The 20,786-nt window shown below is 41.9% G+C and overlaps 1 protein-coding gene across 1 annotated transcript in view; it reads right to left on the reverse strand.

Moving 5' to 3' along the window:
• Positions 1 to 409: 409 nt before the first annotated feature.
• Positions 410 to 20,786, reverse strand: part of Mylk4 (myosin light chain kinase family member 4) — a 71,650-nt gene continuing 51,273 nt past the window's right edge. The window contains exons 4-14 of the mRNA XM_051169620.1: positions 20,317 to 20,755; positions 18,263 to 18,552; positions 16,422 to 16,527; positions 13,847 to 13,940; positions 13,661 to 13,770; positions 11,959 to 12,100; positions 9,072 to 9,142; positions 8,148 to 8,276; positions 7,382 to 7,534; positions 4,305 to 4,383; positions 410 to 477 (exon numbers count right to left, since the gene is read on the reverse strand). Coding sequence (XP_051025577.1) covers positions 436 to 477; positions 4,305 to 4,383; positions 7,382 to 7,534; positions 8,148 to 8,276; positions 9,072 to 9,142; positions 11,959 to 12,100; positions 13,661 to 13,770; positions 13,847 to 13,940; positions 16,422 to 16,527; positions 18,263 to 18,552; positions 20,317 to 20,755 — 1,655 coding nt within the window. The 3' untranslated portion in view covers positions 410 to 435. The remainder of the gene's footprint in view (positions 478 to 4,304; positions 4,384 to 7,381; positions 7,535 to 8,147; positions 8,277 to 9,071; positions 9,143 to 11,958; positions 12,101 to 13,660; positions 13,771 to 13,846; positions 13,941 to 16,421; positions 16,528 to 18,262; positions 18,553 to 20,316; positions 20,756 to 20,786) is intronic.

Raw genomic sequence — 20,786 nt, forward strand, 5'->3', positions numbered from 1 at the left:
TTGAGCCCACTCAGCCAGGCAGTCTCAGGGCTCTGCCTGCGTTATCTCAGTGGGGCCACTCTGCAAGCTGGGCCATGAGAGTATCTACAGTCCACACAATGGGGAACCGCACTTCCTCTGCTGGGACATGGTAAAGTTGGAGGAAGAAAACACAGCAATCTGATTGGAGCCCACCAGCTCAAACACTGCCTGTTTCCCTCACAATATCGGTGCAAGAAATATCCAGTTTCTCTCTTACTCCCTTTGTGTAAGTGATACACAGACACCAAACAGTCTCAAGACCAGAGGAGCACATTTCCATGATGTCTGAAATCTGGTTTTCCTGGGATGCAAATCCCAGTTACCCACCCCCAAACAAGTGTAATTTTATTTGTTCCCACGGGAGGAGGCAGCGGAGGCTTGAGACCAACCTTTTGAACAGGCTCCTTCAGTGAGTTATTTGGTCGTGAGTTTCTGAGCACCAGAGTTGCAGTTCTTCTAGGGAAACAAGAGGTGTTGGGGGAAAGGTTAGGACAGCTTTTATCAGCCTCTGGCTTACAACAGGAGAGCATGCGAAGAACTGATAATCTGCCACTGGATTCATGGTCCTTCTCCAGAGACATCCAAGAGGAAAGGGCCGCCAGCAACCTTCTGATAGACACACCTGTTCCTCATCTGCCACAGCATCCTGCCATCACTTCCCTTCCTTCCTCTGAAGCCAGAGTCAACCACTCCTTGTATTTAATTTGCAAATGTATGTTTGCTCAGAGCCTGCTTTGGCAAAGCAAAGAGTCAGTGCTCAGGTCAAGGGGGCCATGATTACTAAAGAACACAGCTACTTCTGGGTGTAGCAGATGAAGGGGTGTTAAGAGGCATGGAAAGATTTAAGAAGACTTTACAGCCATTGTAAAGGAGGTGACATTGACCATCAGTCTTAAGCAACAGGATTCTAGATGATAAGGAGGGATAGATACAAGATTGGCCTTTAGGGTGAATTGTAATAGCTGTGGCTGCTGGTGTGTTGGGAGATATATGAAAACTTCCTGATTGGGGATTGTGACGATACAGTTTGGATCTTACCTCCCTTCTCCTGGGCCCATGGGCTAAACAAAGGCTGAGCCTCCGGCCTATGGTGCTACTGGGAAATGGTGGAACCCCTAAAAGGTTTAGAGGGCATGACCTTGAGGGGGATGATAGGACCCTAGCCCGTTCTTTCCATCTGTCTCTTCCTGGTCATAAAGTGAACCCTCTTGCTCTACATCTCCACAGATCCAATGGTAATGATATTATAATTATAATGTGAATTTTTTAAAAAATCTTATCACAAAACTTCATCATCTCATACATTTGTTATAGTGAGGGAAAGATGAGTAATATAGAAGTTGGAAATAAGGAAATCCTTTAATAGCGTATGAGTGGCAGTGGGCACCGGCCTACGGTGTTTTACTGTCCACTGGGAGAAGAGCAGAATCCATTGATCTGAGAACAGGAAGAATGGAAGAAGGGAGTTTTGTTCTAGGAGAAAAGGAACCACACATCATCCCTTTCTCCATTTCTTTCTTCTGGCTCCAGAGGCCCAAGGAATTTTGTAGGTGGTGCCTATTGAGTTCTGAGAGCTGAGAGGGCTGTTTCTGGTGGGGGTATGTTGTGTATGGCTGGGGACATAAGGCAGAGCAGAATTACTATGTGTCACTTGGAGCCTAAGCCAGAAAGCAGAGGAGTTCCAGGCCTCAATTTCTAAAAGAGAGAAGCATGTTTCTTAAAAGAAGATGGCATATTCAACTGATCAAAAGCTAATTAAGAGCTTTCAAACATAAAACCATTTAAAAGGGATAAAGAAGAAAATACAAAATATTTTAAAATGAAAGTTAGGTCAAAATGGTAGGTTTTGCTTAGAATTAAAATTTTATTTTAATACAAAGGTGAACTGTTATTTTTGAGACCATATAAAAACAGATTACTTCAAAAGTCAATCTGCAAAAGCTTAGTTTCAACACAGGTTTAATATCCCTAATCCAAAAATTTGAAACTTAAAATGCTTCAAAATCTAAAGCTTTTTGAGTTCCAATATTATGACTCATAAATACAAAAGCCCAACTTGACCTTTTGTGCCAAGTAACAGTCAAAAAATACAGACACATGGAAAACACTGTACACTGTCTCCTGAAGACTATTTGCATAAGGTGAATATGAAACAAGGGTTGGGTCTCCTTCTTAAGATATCTTATTATGTATATGCAAATATTCTAAAATCTAAAGAGATTCATGATCTCTTTGGGCCCCAAGCATTATAGATAAGGAATTCTCAGCCTGTGTTTCATTGAAAAATAAAATGTACTGGTTGGAGATAAGCACCCAGGAACAATAAACATATATGGTACTAGAGTGGAACTAGAAATGTGCTCCAAGCCTCTTCCCACCCATCAGGAGAGTGATAAGTCTTTGCCCAGCACTTCCCTGGCCCCACCTCAGTGTTCTCATCTACAAAATGGGGATACTAATAATGCCAGGTTTACGAGGTCAGCATGAGGGTTGCATATATTAATCTTTGTAAAGCAGTTAGATCCAGTGTCACATAAGTATAACTTTAATAATTACTAGGTTTATTGTATGGAGATTAAAAAAATTATTTTCTTATGATATCTATTTGCCTCAAGTATCACCAGTTGGGTGGCATAACAAAAAGGTGATTTTTGTAGCTGTGATCACATGGTTTAAAATATTTTTAAACACTTTTTAGCCTAGGTAGTGTCATTAATTCCTTGCTGTGGTTTCTATATTGTCTTGACATGTCAAAGTGTATTTAGACTCCTGGTTAAAAATACATTGGTGGAAAATGGGCTCAAAATAGGTTGGTCGCTCTAATAAGCAGTTTATGCAGTCTGGGTGAGGTACAGACTAGGTAATAAGACTATTTTTATTTGGCATCCGTACCAATTATCAAGGAAAGGTATATTCAGACACAAATAAAACTCAGTATTGATGCTGAATTTAGATGTAGATTTAATTTTAATAAAATATGGCTGTGGAAAAAGTGAGAATCTGACACAGAGGCATTCCAGGGTTTGTTGGTCAGAAGTTCCTTTCCAAAGCCCAGGGAGTGTGGACGATGAGGACGAGAGCAGGAGGAAATGCAAATGTGGAGTGTAAGTGCTGTCCCAGGCATGGCACCCAGGCGTGGCACCCAGGTATGGCACCAGCCACCCAACCAATGCACGCGTTAGTGGTAGCTGCCTAAGCCAGAAGCAGAAGGTGGACACTGTGTGCTGCCTCCGTGTTCATCTATCCGAGCTTAGCAGCTTAAGTGCTGAGTAGAATAACTTAATACAGTGCATCATCCGCTTTTGTGTTATGTCTATGATGCACGGTTATTTGGAAGGAAAAAGCCCAATGGGCAGAGAAGCCAGTTAGAAGGCTACTGTAGCAATTTGGGAAGCAGATGTCCCAGGCCACGGCAATGTGACATGAGGAGAGCTGGAGAGATTCCCAGAGCACCTACGATATACAATGTGCAGCCCTTGGAGATTAGTGAACCATGAGACGATGGAGAACTGAGACAGGAAGGAGACAGGATGCTCCTGAGCTGATGGGTGCCACATAATGGGCACACTTTGCTGCTGAGAGGACCGTTGAATGTAAAGTAAGATAGAGATGACTTTGATTTAGAGCTGAGAAGACCCAAGTGGAAACAGCTAAGATACACGTAGGCATGGGATTCTGAAGTTTAGAAATGAAATCTGCACCAAAAAGACAGATGAGGGAGTTGGGACACAAAGAATAAGGCAATGGGGGGGGGGGGGTGGAGGGAGGGAGAGAGAGATTCCCTTAACATATTAGCACCATGTGAATCAATTACACTTAATAAGTACTCCAGTCTTTAGTCTCCAATAAAAATCCCTTTCACATATACCCATACCAAGCCAAGTATTATAACTAATATATGATGCCCAGAGGAGAATAAAGTATGCAAAGCAAATAGGGGATTTAGAATTTCTGAATTTTGTTTTAGGGAGAGAGTTCTTCTAAATGTACACTAGCATATCTTCTCCAAACTGTTATATATCCCAAGCCATATACCTGCATATGTGTAAGAGTGTGTGGCGCAATATATTTTACAACAGATACAGTGATTTCATAATGCTAGAAGCAATCTATGAAAGGTATACAAAATATAACATTAATATCTCATAAAAAAAATACTTCGAGCAATTTAACTCTAGCAGGAGATTTGAGGCTGTGAGCAAAGCCATCAAGAGAAATCTCATTTAAGGCTGAGTTGACGGTGGCATCTGCTGAGACAGGCAAATGGGAAACAGCGTGCTCACCTGTGCACTCAGCCTGGCGTGGAGCTGGCGGTCGGACAGCCAGGGGTGCTTGAGGGCTTCACTGGCACTTATTCTCCAACTACAGGGAAATTCAGAAGCGTGTTAGTGTTAAAGGGACACACCAAGCAGCACCTGCATCAGCAACCCATCTCTGGCTCTGGCCACACAGCCCTGAGCAGGAAGCTGGCTCATATTCAAGTCTGTCTTCGGGAATCGTGTGCTATGAAAGTGTCCAGAGGTGACCATCAGCTGTAACCACAGTAACAACAATGGTAACACAAGCAGGGAAGTAGCCAAATTCTTATTAATATTTGAATGTTTTTTCAAACATAAGTCATTATTCTGTGACATGACATACGGGCTTCACAAATTGAACTCTTAGCAGACCATCGAGAAAAAAAATGCACATTTCTTAATTGTAAGAATAAAATGCTACAGTACTTTTCAATGAATACAAAAGCAATTAGCGTGGGAAGTCATTTGACTATGTCTGCTAACTTTTGAATGAAGGAATTTCAAAGAACAAGAGAGTTGCCATAACCATAATTGAATTATTTACATATTAGATTATTTTATAAAGAAACTATATTCTTTTGGAGATTAAAAATCTTTTACAAAATTTGAAAAATGATTAACAGGAAGAGTAATAAAGGCCATACTGCATCCTAACTCTAAAATTTACGAGCTTACGTGGTGTGCTGATGAACATCACATTAAAATATACTTTCAAATTAAAAGCTGAGTGCAGCAATCTGAAATCTGCTTTAGCAGAAAGAAACATCAAATACTTCCAAGCAGTCACAGAACTTCAGTGTGGAGGGTTACTTCAATACAACTGCCAAATATTGAAGTGTAAGTCTTCACTTGCAATGAAGTTATTGAGAAAAATCACCACCAAAGGACCGTTGAATGTGCAGAAGTTATTAAGAACTCCTCAGCCCCATCAGCCTCACAGGGCTCTGGTTTGCATCCTACGGTTTTGCTCTCAGGTCCCTTGATCACTCCACAGGGATGGTGCTGAAAGATGATTATTCCTACACTCGCTAATGAAAAATGCTTAAAACCTATTTTAAAAGTTATTAAGATTATATTCATAACTGACTTAATAATATTTCGGGTTCATTTTTGTACCCCCAGATATTTATTTGATGACAGTGATATTTGACCTGAATTTCTTTTTTTTTTAAAGATTTATTTATTTATTATTTATTGTATATGAGCACTTTATCTGCAGAAGAGGACATCAGATCACATTATAGATGGTTGTGAGCCACCATGTGGTTGCTGGGAATTGAACTCAGGACCTCTGGAAGAGCAGGCGGTGCTCTAAACCACTGAGCCATCTCTTGGCCTGAATTTCATCCAGGTGTTGACTTGAAGGCTAAGTTAGGTGCTCATCTGTCAAAATGTTATCTGTGTTAAGATACTTAACATTCTTCTTGGACACTTAAGAGGCCCCAGGCTGTAGCAGTGGGCAGGACTCAGATGCTCGGATCCAGCAAACCCACTTCTGGATCTGCTCTGTACTAGCCACGTGACTCCATGGCTCCCAGCCACTCTTTCCTTACATGAAACTGAGATGATTACCTCCACATATGACAGGAGTATCCAGAAGTTGACATAGATCACACACACACACTTTGTAATAAATACAGAGTTTTTTCATCATCCTAAGTTTTAAAAAGTTGGCATTTTCCCATCTCTACATTGCCTAGAATCCATAAATGTAAAACAATAACAACCTTGCCTACTATTGTGCCTAGAGGTCAAGGGCAAAGAAATTAAGCCTCTAAATTGCTCTTCCCTGCCCCAGATTGATGCTATTATTCAGCTAAGTCATCTCATCTTTTAGGGCAGTAGTGCTCAACTTGTGGGTCCTGATCCCCTTCGTAAACTTCTATCTCCAAAAGTATTTACTAACTATTCACAACAGTAGCAAAATTACAGTTCTGAGGTAACAGTGAAAATAATTTTGTGGTTGGGCATCACCACAATGTGAGGAACTGTATTAAATGGCTGCAGCATTAGGAGCATTGAGAACCACGGCTTTAGAGACTCAGATCTGGCCCCGTTGTTTTATGAACTGCTTTGTATCATCTCTTTCGAAGATAACCTATCTTGCCAGTCATGCTAGTGTATGCCCTTAATCTCGGCACCTGTGAAATAGAGGCAGGCAGATTTCAATGAGTTCCAGACCAGCCTTGACATATTTGCCAGCAACAGGTGGCCAGTTATCTGCTTACGTGAAAGGATCCCCAACCTGACATTGTTACCTATTATCTGGGTTGTTTCTCCTACTCTCCATTACATCCTCCTCCCTCTCCCTTCCTAATCATGTTTATTAACGGCCTTAAATGCTGCAAAGAGATTAAGTGAGCTGTTACTGGCTCTGAAGATCTTAAATGTGATCCACTGCCATGTAGTTTAGATATAAAACCATCTAAAGTGAAGACTAGTCAGTGTCTTTCCCACTCTATGACCCTAAAACCAAGCCCCTATATTTCAGTATCATACTTTTTCATCGCTAAAATTTGAATTAGTGTGTTTTTAGCGTGAGAGGAAAAATTAAGGCTGTATGACAGCCTAGAGTGTGAGCTTGAAGGAAGATCAACTTACGTTTAATATATTCCTGCCCCACCCTAGCAATGTGCTCATAGGTAACTCCGTACCATCCCGTCATAAAGTAGTCATAACAGAAACTTCTTCCTCTGGGAGTTAATGGCTGTGATTAAAAGAAATAATACCTGAAAGGCAGATGACACTGTCTGGCCCATAAATGTTTATAGACATGAAAGGACTGAGGGCAGGTCACCTGAGGCCTACCACAAGGGCTCGATTGCTGGAACTTCATTACAAGAGTAAGAAAGAGACAAGTTTTGCAGCTCCATCCAGCCTCGTGACTGAAACAGTCCTGGGCCTGAGCAGACTGGGTCAAAGAGTCAAACCTCATTGCAATCAGAGCCTGCACAAGCATTGTGAAGGCACTGACGGAACGGGACCTACTAACTCCATGGTGCACACTGAGCTGCGCTTAATCAGCCCTGCTCCTCCCACAGCACCAGATGGACTTGGCTTACCTCTTCTCCTTAATCAGGAGCTTAGAGATGAACTCCTTGGCCTCCTCTGAGATGTCCTGAAATTCTTCATCTTCCAAATCCCACCTGCACGCCAGGATATTGGTCAACGTCTCTGCATCGTTATCGCCCAAAAAGGGGGACAAGCCACTGAGTCTACAAGACACAGGACTCAGGGTGAGTATATTGTAAACTGTCTTGGATCCTTTATAAACAAGATGCTTTTTGGTTTTTCCATTTCAAAATAAAAGTGAGCAAATAGCAGTAAACTGTTAAGTATGTAGTCTGTCGTTGCAGCCAGGACCACACCTACATTTTTCATCCCAACTCCCAATCATCAACTGCAGCAAGGAAGTGTGAAGTTATATTTGAATAAATAGCAAACAATAAAGTAAATTTTTTTCAAGTATTTCACAGCTGGCAAAACAAGGTACCACCGCATACCCACAAAGCAAACGCCAGAATGTCACTGCTGAGGTGCAATCCAAGCAAATCAGTGTATACTGATTCAAACAGATCAATATCTATAATTTTTTAAAATTATGTTTAGGGGTCTTAGTGGTGTCCCGAGACTCAAGATGAGCTGTGGGAAAAGACATACATCAAATACAGTGGAAAAAGGAATTTACTTCTTTTGATTCTAAGACTCAAGAGAACCTAAGCAATAGGAGATGGCACATTGCTATTCTTGAAGACCTAGGCCAAGGCTTTCATTCTAGAATATTCACAGATTAAAGATGAGCAAGTGAGAGACTGGGAAGTTGCTTACAGCATGTATGTGATGACGCCCACACTCCACATATCTGTAGAAAAAGAAACAAAATCGTAGTTCACAACTTCGGGGGCAAGAAATTCTGGGGTTCCAAAGTTCACCTTCAGCTTCTCTCTGGGCTTGTATCTGAAATGGAGGGAACAAGGTGAGGGTTGGGCATGTCAATCAAAATCAAAACTAATGAACATTGAAACCAGGCACCATTTATAAGGCAAAACTAACTTCAGTTACACAGCAAACTAAAAATAAACAAACTTTCCCCAGAAATTGCATAGTGTCAAAAACTGGTTTAAAAACAAACAAACAAACAAACACCCCAGGGAGTTAAAAAGCAAAAATGAATCCTATAAAATCTTAATATTTTGAAACAGTTGGTAGGAATCTACTCTGAATAATTGGAACACCTAAAGACGAATTGTGACAAGTGCCCTGACATAGTCCCTTACATGCACATGGCCAGGACAAACCTTTCCAAACTGACAAGATTCCACAGTACTTCACAGCATCTGCTTTCTGCATATTAACGTGCTGAGCTGTTAATATACCCATGTAAATTCTCTGTTCCCCCTAAGAAACTGGGCCCCTCTATAGCCTTGTTTAAACCATTAGCATTTTTAAAGTATTTTCTTTATAAATAGAACAAACACAAAAATTGAGATAAACACAAATTCTGAATTACTGCCTTCTAAGTTAATAAAGTTTACTGGACTAAGTGTTCATTTTCCTTCTTTATTATGTGTATTATAGAAATTTTTCGGTGCTCAGATCTCAAATATAACGGGTTGCAGCTAATGCAGTTTTCATTAAATTAATTCTAAACGAAGGCAGGAGAACTGGGCCATATCAGATATAGCTTTGCAAAGATGTGCATACACTCCACCCCTTCCCTCTCTCCCTGCACTTACATCCAATCAGACATACCTTCTGGCCAATCCAAAATCAATAATTTTTATTTGCTTAGCATCCCGATTCACACACAGGATGTTCTCAGGCTGCCAGGAGAAAGAGACACATTAGCAATGAAAACAACCATCCTTCACTCAAATTGTCCTTGAACCACAACTAAAAATACAGGATGCTCAGGAAAACCATATCAGGCCTTTCACTCGGGGCCTGGTTTGTCTGTGTGGGTATTTTCTCCTTTAATTATGTGGTGGATGAGGTTGTGGGTAGCCTGCCAACCTTGCATTACCCTGCCTGTCCCTCCTCATGGTTTTACAGATTGCCATAACGCCTGAGTTCAGGCAGGGGCCTTCTCAAGGAGAGAAAGAGGAGGCTGCACCAGCATTTTCCAAACGGGCTGGTGGAAGCCAGCTCAGAACTGACAGAGCCCTCCTCCTGTTAAAATATTAAGTATATTTCCTTCTTGGAGGAATATTTCCCTCAAGATTTACGAGTTCCCGGAGAAATGGCCTGATTCAGTTAAACAGCCATACTGAATACGCAATATAATGCGAACATTTTTGACCTCTGGATTTTTTTCCCTTGTGCTTTATCTATGGGAAAGTCGCACGCTAAAGGAAGGCTTTTGTCTCCTACTCATTCTTCATCCTCCAAAATTCCAAGGTTTTGCTGAGCTCGGTCTCAGTGCTTAAAGTTCTTGACTAAGTGTTCCCTTGGAGTTAGATGCTAGTAAAACTTGGCCCTGCTCATCTGACAGGCTTGGGGGAGGGGACAAAAATCAAGCTACAGCGCTACTACTCTGTGTCCCTGGAATGTCCTGCAGATGTAGCTATATTTATTGGGATAGAAAACTTTAAGTCTGGGAAAAATAAGTAATTTCATGTAAAGCCAAGGTCATCCATAAAAAAAGAAATAGCATTTTCAAAGGGGAGCCAAGAACTCTTAAATCCTAATTTCAACTCCACTAAGAGCTGGGCATTAGCACAGTTCCCAGGTGCCCGGGATGCCATGCCATCCTTCACATGGACCATGCCCTGTCCTGTCTGGTGGAAAGGAGGTCCATGCGAGGTAAAAGCCCAGACACACTTTGTGAAATGATGTCGCTTCTCCATATCAACATTTAATCGCCCATTTGGTTGTGTGCAGTCTCTTTGGAAGCCCTTTCCTAAAACATCTCTAAAACAGATGTCTGAGAGTAAAAGCCATTTTACATAGAAGTGGGTGTTGTACTAGAGCAGTTGGGAGTCATGCTTGAATAAGGGACTGAACAAGTAAAAACCGTTCTAGCATCAAAGAATACTGTGGCATCCTAAAAATCTTTCTGCATCATCTAAAGAAGCATCTCTGAAAGACGATCTCCATGATACTAAAACTGAAGAACGTCCATTATCAGATAAGATTTGCAGAAAATAAAATTACAAGGGAGACCACTTTAAAGTCACCTCTGGACTCCCTGCAGCGATGCACACTTAATGTCTTCAGTCTTTTTCTTCCAAGGAGCTCTCTGAAAGAAACCTGGTCCTTTGTGGCCCATCCAGCTGTCATCTTTATTATTATCTTTATATATAAGCCATAACTAAACCTGCCCATCTCAAGTCTTCAATCAATGTTGCAAAGTCAAATGACACAGATGGAGTGATTTGACTTATATGTCAGTTCCTGGCTCCAGTTGCCAATCAAATCCCTTAGGAATATCTGTAGAATTTCCACAGTGAACAAAAGTGCTCCTTGAAAATGCTCATTATAATATTCAGCACGGCCAAGGACTTTGCTAATGATTTTTAACCTCTGACTTGGTCGTTTTATGTACCACTTCCCCCCTTCCCCCTCCTGTGCAAGAGTGAATAGGAAAGGCAAGGCACATAAATCCAGACAGCGAGGGAAGCCAAGCTGTAGGAAGAAAGGCCCATGGAAACCTATTTAAGGAGGCCGGATTTACTCAGCTGTAGCATCCCTGGAGACTTGCAATATATGCTATGTTACACAGAATACACAATTTATCTCACTGTCATGCTGTGCAAACAGGGAAATGAGAAAATGTTGAAGCCACACAAGAAGACGCACTTTGTGGTACTGACTTTAACATACAGGGGACTGGGGTTACTGGGGTTCGGTCTTTTGTTGGTTTTATCTAAAGCGATTTACAGTCTAGTTCTGGAGACTGCGTAATGAGAGAGATAAAGAGGGGAAAGGAAGTGGACTGGCTTCCCTCATGGTTTCTGACTTGTTAATGCTGCCCTTTCTGCTGTTTGGCATTGGAGACCCACCCTCCCGCTTCCCTGCATTCTGTTCTCCATGGTTCCTAGTAAGTGTTCAGCAAACTCATAAGAAAGTAAATCCCAGACCAGAGTTTCCAGAAGACTTCAAGAGGCTGCTGGGGATTCTTAAGATCGGGAAAGGGTAGATACAACTTGGGAATTGAAGACTAAAATCCTCTCACCACCTCCTTACTCTGATAGTAAGAAGTAAGGAATAATGTGGGAATGGAGCTGCTTTTAATTCTACATTTGTAGGGAAATGACCTAAAATTCATTTCTGAGGAGACTGAACTGAGAGGATAGCTTGAGGCCGAAAGTTCATGGTTGGGCCAGGTGGAGGAGCAAGACATGGGGGAGGGGGCAGGGAGGGAGGGAGAGATGGAGGAAGGGAGAGAGGAATGGATGGATGAAAGGAGGGAGGGAGGGAAGAAGGGAGGGAGAGAGGGAGGGAGGGAGGGAGGGAGGGAGGGAGGGAGGGAGGGAGGGAGGGAGGGACAGATCTCCAGATTTGTGTTAATTCCTGAAAACCTGATCAGAGACCATACAACATTTCCAAGCTGGTACATAATATTGCACAGGTCCCCCGAACAACGTGGGAGAGGAACTAAGGAGGCTTTGCATTTCACAAGATGGAAAACATGCTCTACCTTGAGATCCAAATGGAGGATGTACATCTGGTGCATGTACTGTATCCCCTCACAGATCTGTTTCATGAACAGGATGGTGTCTAGTTCTGTCAAGTTGCAGTTTTCATCAATGATGCGATCAAACAGCTCTCCACCCTCCACACTGCAGAGGGAAGAGGTGGAACATTTAGTCCTGATTTCTTAACACCACATGTTTTTCTTGTGCTGCCCAATTCCTCTAGCTCTTCCACAGGTGTATGTGTATGTGTGTGTGTGTGTGTGTGTGTGTGTGTGTGTGTGTGTGTCTGTGTGTGTGTGTGTGTGTGTGTGTGTGTCTCTGTGCGTGTGTATGTATGTATGTGTGTGTCTCTGTGCATGTGTATGTATGTATGTGTGTGTGTATGTATGTATATGTGTGTGTGTCTCTGTGTGTGTGTATGTATGTATGTGTGTGTGTGTCTCTCTCTCTGTGTATGTATGTATGAGTGTGTGTGTGTCTCTGTGTGTGTGTATGTATGTATGTATGTGTATGTGTGTCTGTGTGTGTGTGTGTGTGTGTGTGTGTGTGCATGCAGTTATTTCCTTACCTTCTTTAATGTAAGGGCTACTTGGTTCTTATGTTAGATACCTTCAGTACACATTATGGATATACCTTCAATGTCACACAATAAAGTCTCAAAGTCCCTGTCATTGTTGGCTGCAGCTCTGTGTGAGTTATCATCTATCACTTAACAGATATTGAGGATGAAGAGGACTCAAGGACACAGTGAGGTGGGATTCCTGTGCTAACAGAAAGTGAGGCAGGGCCTCACCTTTTGAGTTCTTAGATTAAGTATTATGGCAAAAATGCTTTCATGTAGCCAATGTTGAATATTTTATTTTTCCAAATGCCTTATATACCATGGCAAACAAAACCCAAGATTTAAAAAAAACGGAAATAAAGATGAACCTACCTTGTCTGGTCAGTATTAGAACTACGTGAATTTTGTGGTGGGTGTGCTGGTTGTTTGTGGGCCTTTGGGGCATGGGGGCAGGCACCAGGGAGGATATCATATTTGCTAGGCTGGCACTCTACCTGCTGAGCTGATTGAGTCTTTACAAAAGTGATTCTGAGATGAAGCTGCTTAGCCTAGTATCAAGGGCTTGGCATGTGCTTTGTACTCATGAATGCTTAGCCATCCCTCATCCACAGCTTCGTTTTCCTAGTTTTAGCTACTCGGGGTCACTGTGATCAGTGTAACACAGGTATTCTGAGATAGGGACCACATTCGCATAGTATGTATTGCCACAATTGTTTCTGTTTTACTATGAGGTGATAACTTATGAATTAATCTTTACTATATTTAAGTTCCTATAAGTTCAGTACCCTTCCCAATTTCAGTCGTCTACTAAAGGTGTTAGAACATATCCCCTGAAGGTAAGGGAAAGCATCACTGAAGGTAACATGGCTCACAAACCACTTTCCTCTAGATTTCCCAGGATAAAGTCCAGCCTTGGTTCTGGACACAGCTTAGATACAGGCTGCGTCTCTTTTGTGCTGCTCTGTCTGATGAGCATGTCACACTGGGAGATTGCACTTAAAAGCAGTTTCCTTTCTGACTCTGACAAGATCTTATGTCTCCTGCAACGCAGATCCAGAGATGCGTCGCCCATGGTTTGGGCTGAGGTGTGCCTGCTGTGCAGAAGGTGCGTGAAGGTGGATGAGGAAGGAGAGGACACCTACTACTCCATGACAAGGATGATGTCATGCCTGGACTCAAAGGCATCATAGAGCTGAATGAGGTTGACGTGGTCCAGCTGGTTCATGACGCTAATCTCGTTCTTCACATCCTCCTGAGGAGGAGGAAACAGCCAGTTAGTATGGTGGAGACTGGTTCAGATGGAGAGGCCCACCTCCCACGGCCTTTACCTTGTCCTTTACACCTCTAGTCTTAATGATTTTAGCAGCCAGCTTCAGGCCTGTTGCTTTCTCTTCACACTTGTGAACCTGGCCAAAACGCCCCCTGTCAAAGAAGAGATCAGTGAGGCACTGTGGTCTGCAGGGCTCCTTATCAGTCCCTGTCAGTACGAGTTCCCCAAGCATTTGTCTCTTGAGTGAGCAAACCTACAATTACATCTACAGTATCTGGAACAGCACTGGCCAAGGTGAGTTCTATGAGTCAGCCTACATCGCTCTCGTAAATGGCGCATTAAGAACACTGTTTCCTGGGCTCTGCCCCTGTCCTTTGCATACAGGGAGGTGTGGCCCCAGAGTCTGCACTTTCAGCTTATTTGTACACCACTGTTATATATAATATAGGATCTTTCTGAATACATATGAATGTAGAAAATTGAAATTTATAAGCATACAAACAATACAACCTGTGGGTCAAGGGTACCAACAGCATTATAGAAATTGCATTTAAATAAAATAATAACAATTTGCACATAGATACATAAAATCAAAGGTATATATTGTGGCCAATGAGTCCCCAGTGAAGACTTTTATTTTAGCTTAGATATCAACTTAATACTTTATAAGACAGCTGCATCTATGGATGTGGTTTAAATGTGTCTCCATAGGTTCAAGTGGAGGAATTGAGTCCTCAGATAAGAAATGTTAATAGTTGTGTAGAGCCTTTAGGAGTTGGAACCTATTGGTAAGTAACTGTATCACTAGAGATCTTTGGAATAAATTGATATAGTTTTTATTGGGTCTTAGTTAGTTTTCAGGGAAGAGTAGTTACAAAGCAAACGTCAATCAATCTCTGGATTTCTGTTCTACACTGTGATTCATTCTCTCTCTCTCTCTCAATCTCTCTCTCTCTCTCTCTCTCTCTCTCTCTCTCTCTCTCTCTCTCTCTCTTTCTCTCCCTCCCTCCATGCCATCCACTATGAGGAGACACATCAAAAGGGCCCTTCACTACAGCCAAGTGGCTTCTGGAGCCATGCTCCTAATTCTCCAGAACTGTAGACTAACTAAACCACGCCCGTCATGAAGTACCCAGCCTCAGTATGTCATTATAATAGAAAACAGAGTACCACAGCTTCTCACGTTAAGTATTCAGAAGCGCGCGCGCGCACACACACACACACACACACACACACACACACACACACACACACACACACACACACCATGCACATGAGCAGCTCGATTTGCTTCCCTTAATGCTTATTTAATAAAGTAAGGCAGGACATAGGCCTCTGCTCTGTACAGTGATGGCCATCATGGCAGAGAGCAAAAGAGAAGCTTCCATAACAACACAGTGAACCAGAAAAAGACCACATTCCTGCCACCTGCAGAGATGTGGGTGATCGTGCTTGACACATACAGCGCTAGTAGCAGTCCAAAACTACTCTGCATTACTGAACATAGATAAGTGGCTACCTCGATTCCAACACTCACTCCAGAGGCCCTCTGTGCTGGCACACACGAACACAGCCCCAAGGACTCCCTATGTAGCCTCCATTAGGAAAACATCTTTTTCCTCATTAACACTAATTATAGCAGTGCCTTGTCAGCAGGGATGTCCCATCGCTGTCTGACTCCAGTGATATCCATGTTTAGGCTCTCACATGACTTGTTATGGAAGGACCTTGAGACTGAGGTCACCTAATCAGATCCATGCTGAACACCAGACTGCTAGTCTCACGCTAGCTGAACACACATGAGGCATACACAAGATAACCTAAGCGAAGAAAGGTTTGTTTCCACTCCTGACTTCAGAGGGCTCAGCCCATGGTATCACAGCCACAGAGCTGCTCACTTCGTGGTAGCTGGGCAGCAAGTGGCAGAAGGGGATGAGAAGCCGCTTAGTCTCCAGTACTCCCTTCAAGGACATACTCCTGGTGACCTAATTTCATTCATCTATGGCTCCTCCTCCTAAAGTCCCCACCACCTCCCAATAATGCCGCCTCGTACCCTATAGTCTCTTCTTATACATATTGGGAGAGATTTCTTAACCCAAATGACGACGTTTATATAAAAATTCACTAATGCCACAGAGAAGATGAACCTAGAAAAACTACTAAGAACCCAGTGATATTTGATCTGTAGCAATATTGACTCCCAGTAAAAAGATAAGCTACTACACAGTGAATGCGTCACCACTAACAGGCTATGCTGTATTTGGTGAAAATAGCAATTAGAGCTAAAGCAGGAATGGAAAACCAGCAAGAACGCCACTGAGAATACCTAGATCGGATGCCCTTCTCCTGCTAGGGGTTAGCCTGGGTTTGGCCAGTTCTTGGACCTTCCTCTGGTGACTCACACTGGCTTTTTCCCTGTCCCGGACATTATGACATGGCAAATAAAGTAGATGTTACAATAAGAAGTATAGCTACCACGTCAACCTTCTGGGACAAAAGCCACTTAAAATGTTTGTTTTTAGTGTTCACAGTTCTCGAGCCGTGATCAGCAAACATTTCTGCTGTCTTGAGCCCTGCCTCGGGAAGGCCCTCTGCTTTTTACTGAGGGGCTGTGCACCCAGAGCCTCACTCACCCTCCTAAGATCTCAGATTTGCTCACGGTGTACAGACTGTCGACTGCAGCGTGTTTGGCCATTACAATCCGATGATCAAATGGGGCCGCAGGAGCAGGGACATCATCTGTAAGACGAGAAGAGAGGGGCTGTCCATCAAAGACTCTGACCTCCTTTCAGCATCAAGCAGCATGTCTCATAGTAAAATTATGCTCACGTAAAACTGAAATACAATTGGCCACCTGCCTTATTCCTAATGACTCTAGACTATAAATTTCCATTCCATGTATGAATGGACTGTAACTCAAGAATATGCTATCTACTGTCTTTGAAAAGAGGTATCACTCACAAACTCTTTTGAGTAACTTTTAGAACTTGTAAGGCAGTGAGAGATTGCAGCCCCAGGACAGTCCCACCTCTAGGGGCGGAGCTGACACCGTGGAAGAGCACTTTCCTAGTATGGACGAGATTCTTGACTTGATATCCAACACCATATTTATTTTTTTTTTCTTGTATGCTTTAAAGACTGAGACCATTTTTCATTTGACCATGAAGAATTAATTGATCCATCTTTTCGGAAAATGCTCCTGTATAATTCATATTTTAATTAAGACAGAGAGAAGGAGGAAACATGAATTATTTCCTGTGTCACTGAAATAGTTGATATTATATATTACTTTTTAAAATGTTTTAGGCTTTTTTTCAGAAGCATTTAGAGTACAGAGATGAATTTCTCCTGGATGAATGGAAATAAAACACCCAATAAAACTATGTAAGTTATATTCTACATCGATCCAATTTCTCCCTCTTTTTACATAACAGCCTAGGTATGAGTAATAGTTCTCCTAATTAATAGTCTTCGTATTTTCCAGTGACCATTGCTGTTCGTGAACTTGCTCATCTCCCTTTACTTATTAAATAGCTACTACATAAAGACAGCAAGGGTCCAAAGAGAGGGGAGTAAAAACATTTATTTATTTATTTATTTATTCATTTTTGGTTTCTCGAGGCAGGGTTTCTCTGTGCAGCCTTGGTTGTCCTGGAACTCAGAGATCTTCCTCTGCTTCCTGAGTGTTGGGATTAAAAGTATTGACCACCATGGCCTGGCTTCAAAACAGCTACGTTCTTTAAACTTGGCATTTATCCAATATCTATTTCCTGAGCACTTACTCTGTTCTAAGTATACTGTCAAATAGTAATATTAATTTTGCTTAAATTAACAGCATTTTTATATTCAGAAAGCACAAATCTCTTGGAATCTAATTTGATGTAAACATTCACCTCTCATGCCATAAATATGCTCAGAAATAAAATCATGAGAGAATTCTTCAGAAAGCATTCGCTAATTTAGACTCTGTTCAGGCTGGGATGATATCCAGTGGGTAACAATGCTTTTTGTGAAAGCTTAAAGACCTGAGTTCAGATCCTTTGGATTCAAGTAAAAAGCCTAGCATTGAGCTTGTAACCCCAGTGTTATGGCCACAAGCCTAACTCAAAGGAATATGGTGGAAAATAATGGATCAGGACACTTGATGTCTTCCTCTGGCCTCCACACATGTACAGGTGCACACCCTGAGCACGCATGTTCCTAGGCATCACATATACATACTACATAATAGTCACACACACACCTAAAATAGACAGACAGATGGGATAGATAGATAGATAGATAGATAGATAGATAGATAGATAGATAGATAGGACTATTTCCTTCACCTACACAAAGAGAGCTCAAGTTAAACACACTAATTATATTAATGTGGCATATGTCTCCAGCTGTCAGGATGAGGGAAATTAAGTTGGAATCCTTGCTGGGGATAGTTAGGAAGCTTTAAAAGTCCAGAACAAAAGGCATTTCCTACCCAGTGGGACCACCAGGTCTTGCTCTTTCGAGGTGGTCATTCCATCCTGGGCTCTATCATCGAGGCTCCTGGCTTGTCTGGTTTCCTCTGTCCTAGTGATGAGCTCTTCCCCTGTACTCACTACATCTATTCTGCTCTTTTTGTTGTCCTCACTTAGGAAGCACTCCTCTGCCACTCTGCGTTTACTGCTGCCAGTAGACTCTGCCTGTTCAGCGTTTTGGAAGGTGGATCCTGATGATGAATTTCCATGGGTTCCTGGTGTAGAAATGGCCTTTATATTACTGATGCACCTGAAAGACAAAATACATTTGCAGATTTCAATGTTTTGAGGGAAAAAATGTTCAGATTGCCCAAACTCCTGGAACTGAAATGTTTTTATAAAGGTGTCTGGGGAAGATGCTGCTGCTCTGTGACACAGAGACGGCTGTTTCCAGCAGTTGAGGACATCAGTCTAAGTAGATTACCAGACACAGAGAGTCATCCAAGAATACCGCTGTGACCCAAAAGTGGTCGTTTATGAAACCTAACTTAACAGAAGAAAGAAATTATAAAAAAAAGAAGCAATAATTTCTCTAAAGATTGACAGCCACAGTAGAGTCATTATTGGTGGGAGAATTGGCTTAATTAGCATGTTCTGGCAGGTTTGGGTCTTCCTAAGAACGTCTTGTGGTAATGAACTTCAATAATGATCCATGATTAATATATTGAAAATTACTTTTCTTCAAGATTAATTTAAAATGTGTTATATTAAAGCTAAGTAGGAATTATGTCTTAAACTCCCCCCTCATCAGAGGTGTTTGGATATCCTTTGCATCAAACAAACTCAGAGCCACTAACTTTAATTGAACACAAAAATTCCTAAATTTGTGTTTGACATCCTACTGAGACTCTAGGTAAGAGAAATATAGGAGGTAGGGAAATAGAAGGTTCCAGAGGGTCCTAGAAACCTACAAGAAGAGCATCGTGATGGGTGGATCAGAGCTGGGACGGGGGGTCTGCTCAAACTATTGCACTAACTAAGGACAATACAAGTAGTAAACATTGAACCCCCTACTCTGATCTAGCCAATGGACAGGACATCCTCCACAGTTATGTGGAAAGCAGGGACTGAGTCTGAAATGAACTCTGGTGCTCCATATTTGACCACCTCCCCTTGGTAGGGAGGCCTAATGGCACTCAAAGAAAGAATCAGCAGGCTACCAAGATGAGGCTTGATAGCTTATGACCATATAGTGGGGGAGGACGTCCCCATCTATCCTAGACCTAGGGGAGGGGGATAGGGTGAAAGCGGGAGGGAGGGAGGAATGTGAAGATACAAGTGATGGGATAACAATTGAGTTGTAATCTGAATAAATAATAAAATTAAAAAATAATTTGAAAAGAAAAAAAAGACACTTCTTAATTTTAATTTTAAGGAAGAAACTTAGTCAGTTATCTACTTCCTGCAATATTAGAGAAGAAACAATTAATGTATAATGGATTAGGCCAATTCTTTCAGATTGGGTTTTTAATTTACAGTTCCACATAAAAATTATTTAAATCTTAGAATTAGAAAGGATATGTTTTTTATTGTCAAAAAGCAAAACTTTTTACTTGGTCTTTAAAGGGTACTGATTGCTGGAGATATTAAAGATGATGATCTTAGTGTTGATGTAACACTTAGAGACAGAACAAAAATGAACAAAAAATCAAATGGGATTGAGGGAGGAAGCACAGGCTTAGATGGAACAATGCTCTGAGCTCCAACCCCTACCCCCAGTGGAGGGAAGCAAGGAAAGAAGGAAGAAAGGGACTGAGGGAAGAAGAGAGGAGGGAAGAGAGGGGAGGAAGAAGGGAAGGGGAAAAGAGAGAAACAACTGAAAATATGGGCAAGAAGAAAGAGAAATAGAATAATAGGAAAATGTAGCCATGAAAAATTAATACAAGTTAGGAGAGTGAGTTCTAAACATTGCCTTTAAGACTATCTTCGTTTTTCTTCCAGAATGGCCTCAAATAGTACAGCAGGAAGACCTATAAGAGACACCACCTGTGGATGTGTAACGCTATAACAGTACCTCTCATGGGACGGGCCAGCATTCAGTTCATCAACGAGCTGGTTTTCAGTTGAACGTTTGTCCAGCAGTGTGTCACTTGCAGCTGTTGAAATTCTGTTCTCGGCTTCTCTTCCTCTGGTACCTTCTTTAGAAGGAAGCCTGTTTCCCCATCCTTTGAAAAATGGGCATCCATTTTTATCCTCGGCGCCTTGTTTATCTCCCTGGATGTTGCTTTCTTGTGTCTCCAGACTTCTGATGCATTGACCATCTTTTCCACCTGCATTCTCTCTTAGCTCTGTGGAATTCCTTGGAATAAAATTTGCCTTGTCTTGTCTTTCCATATGGCATATGGCATGACTCCTCTGAACTTCAGAGGCGCTGGTCTTCTCAGCATTTTTCTTGTTGAGTTTAGTAACTTTTTCTTTCTCAGCAGAGTACTGGTCTTCCTGGTCAGATCTCTCTAGAAGCCACAGAACACAAAACTTGGTAAT

The sequence above is a fragment of the Acomys russatus genome, chromosome 3, assembly GCF_903995435.1.
Source record: "Acomys russatus chromosome 3, mAcoRus1.1, whole genome shotgun sequence".
Lineage (NCBI taxonomy): Eukaryota > Metazoa > Chordata > Mammalia > Rodentia > Muridae > Acomys > Acomys russatus.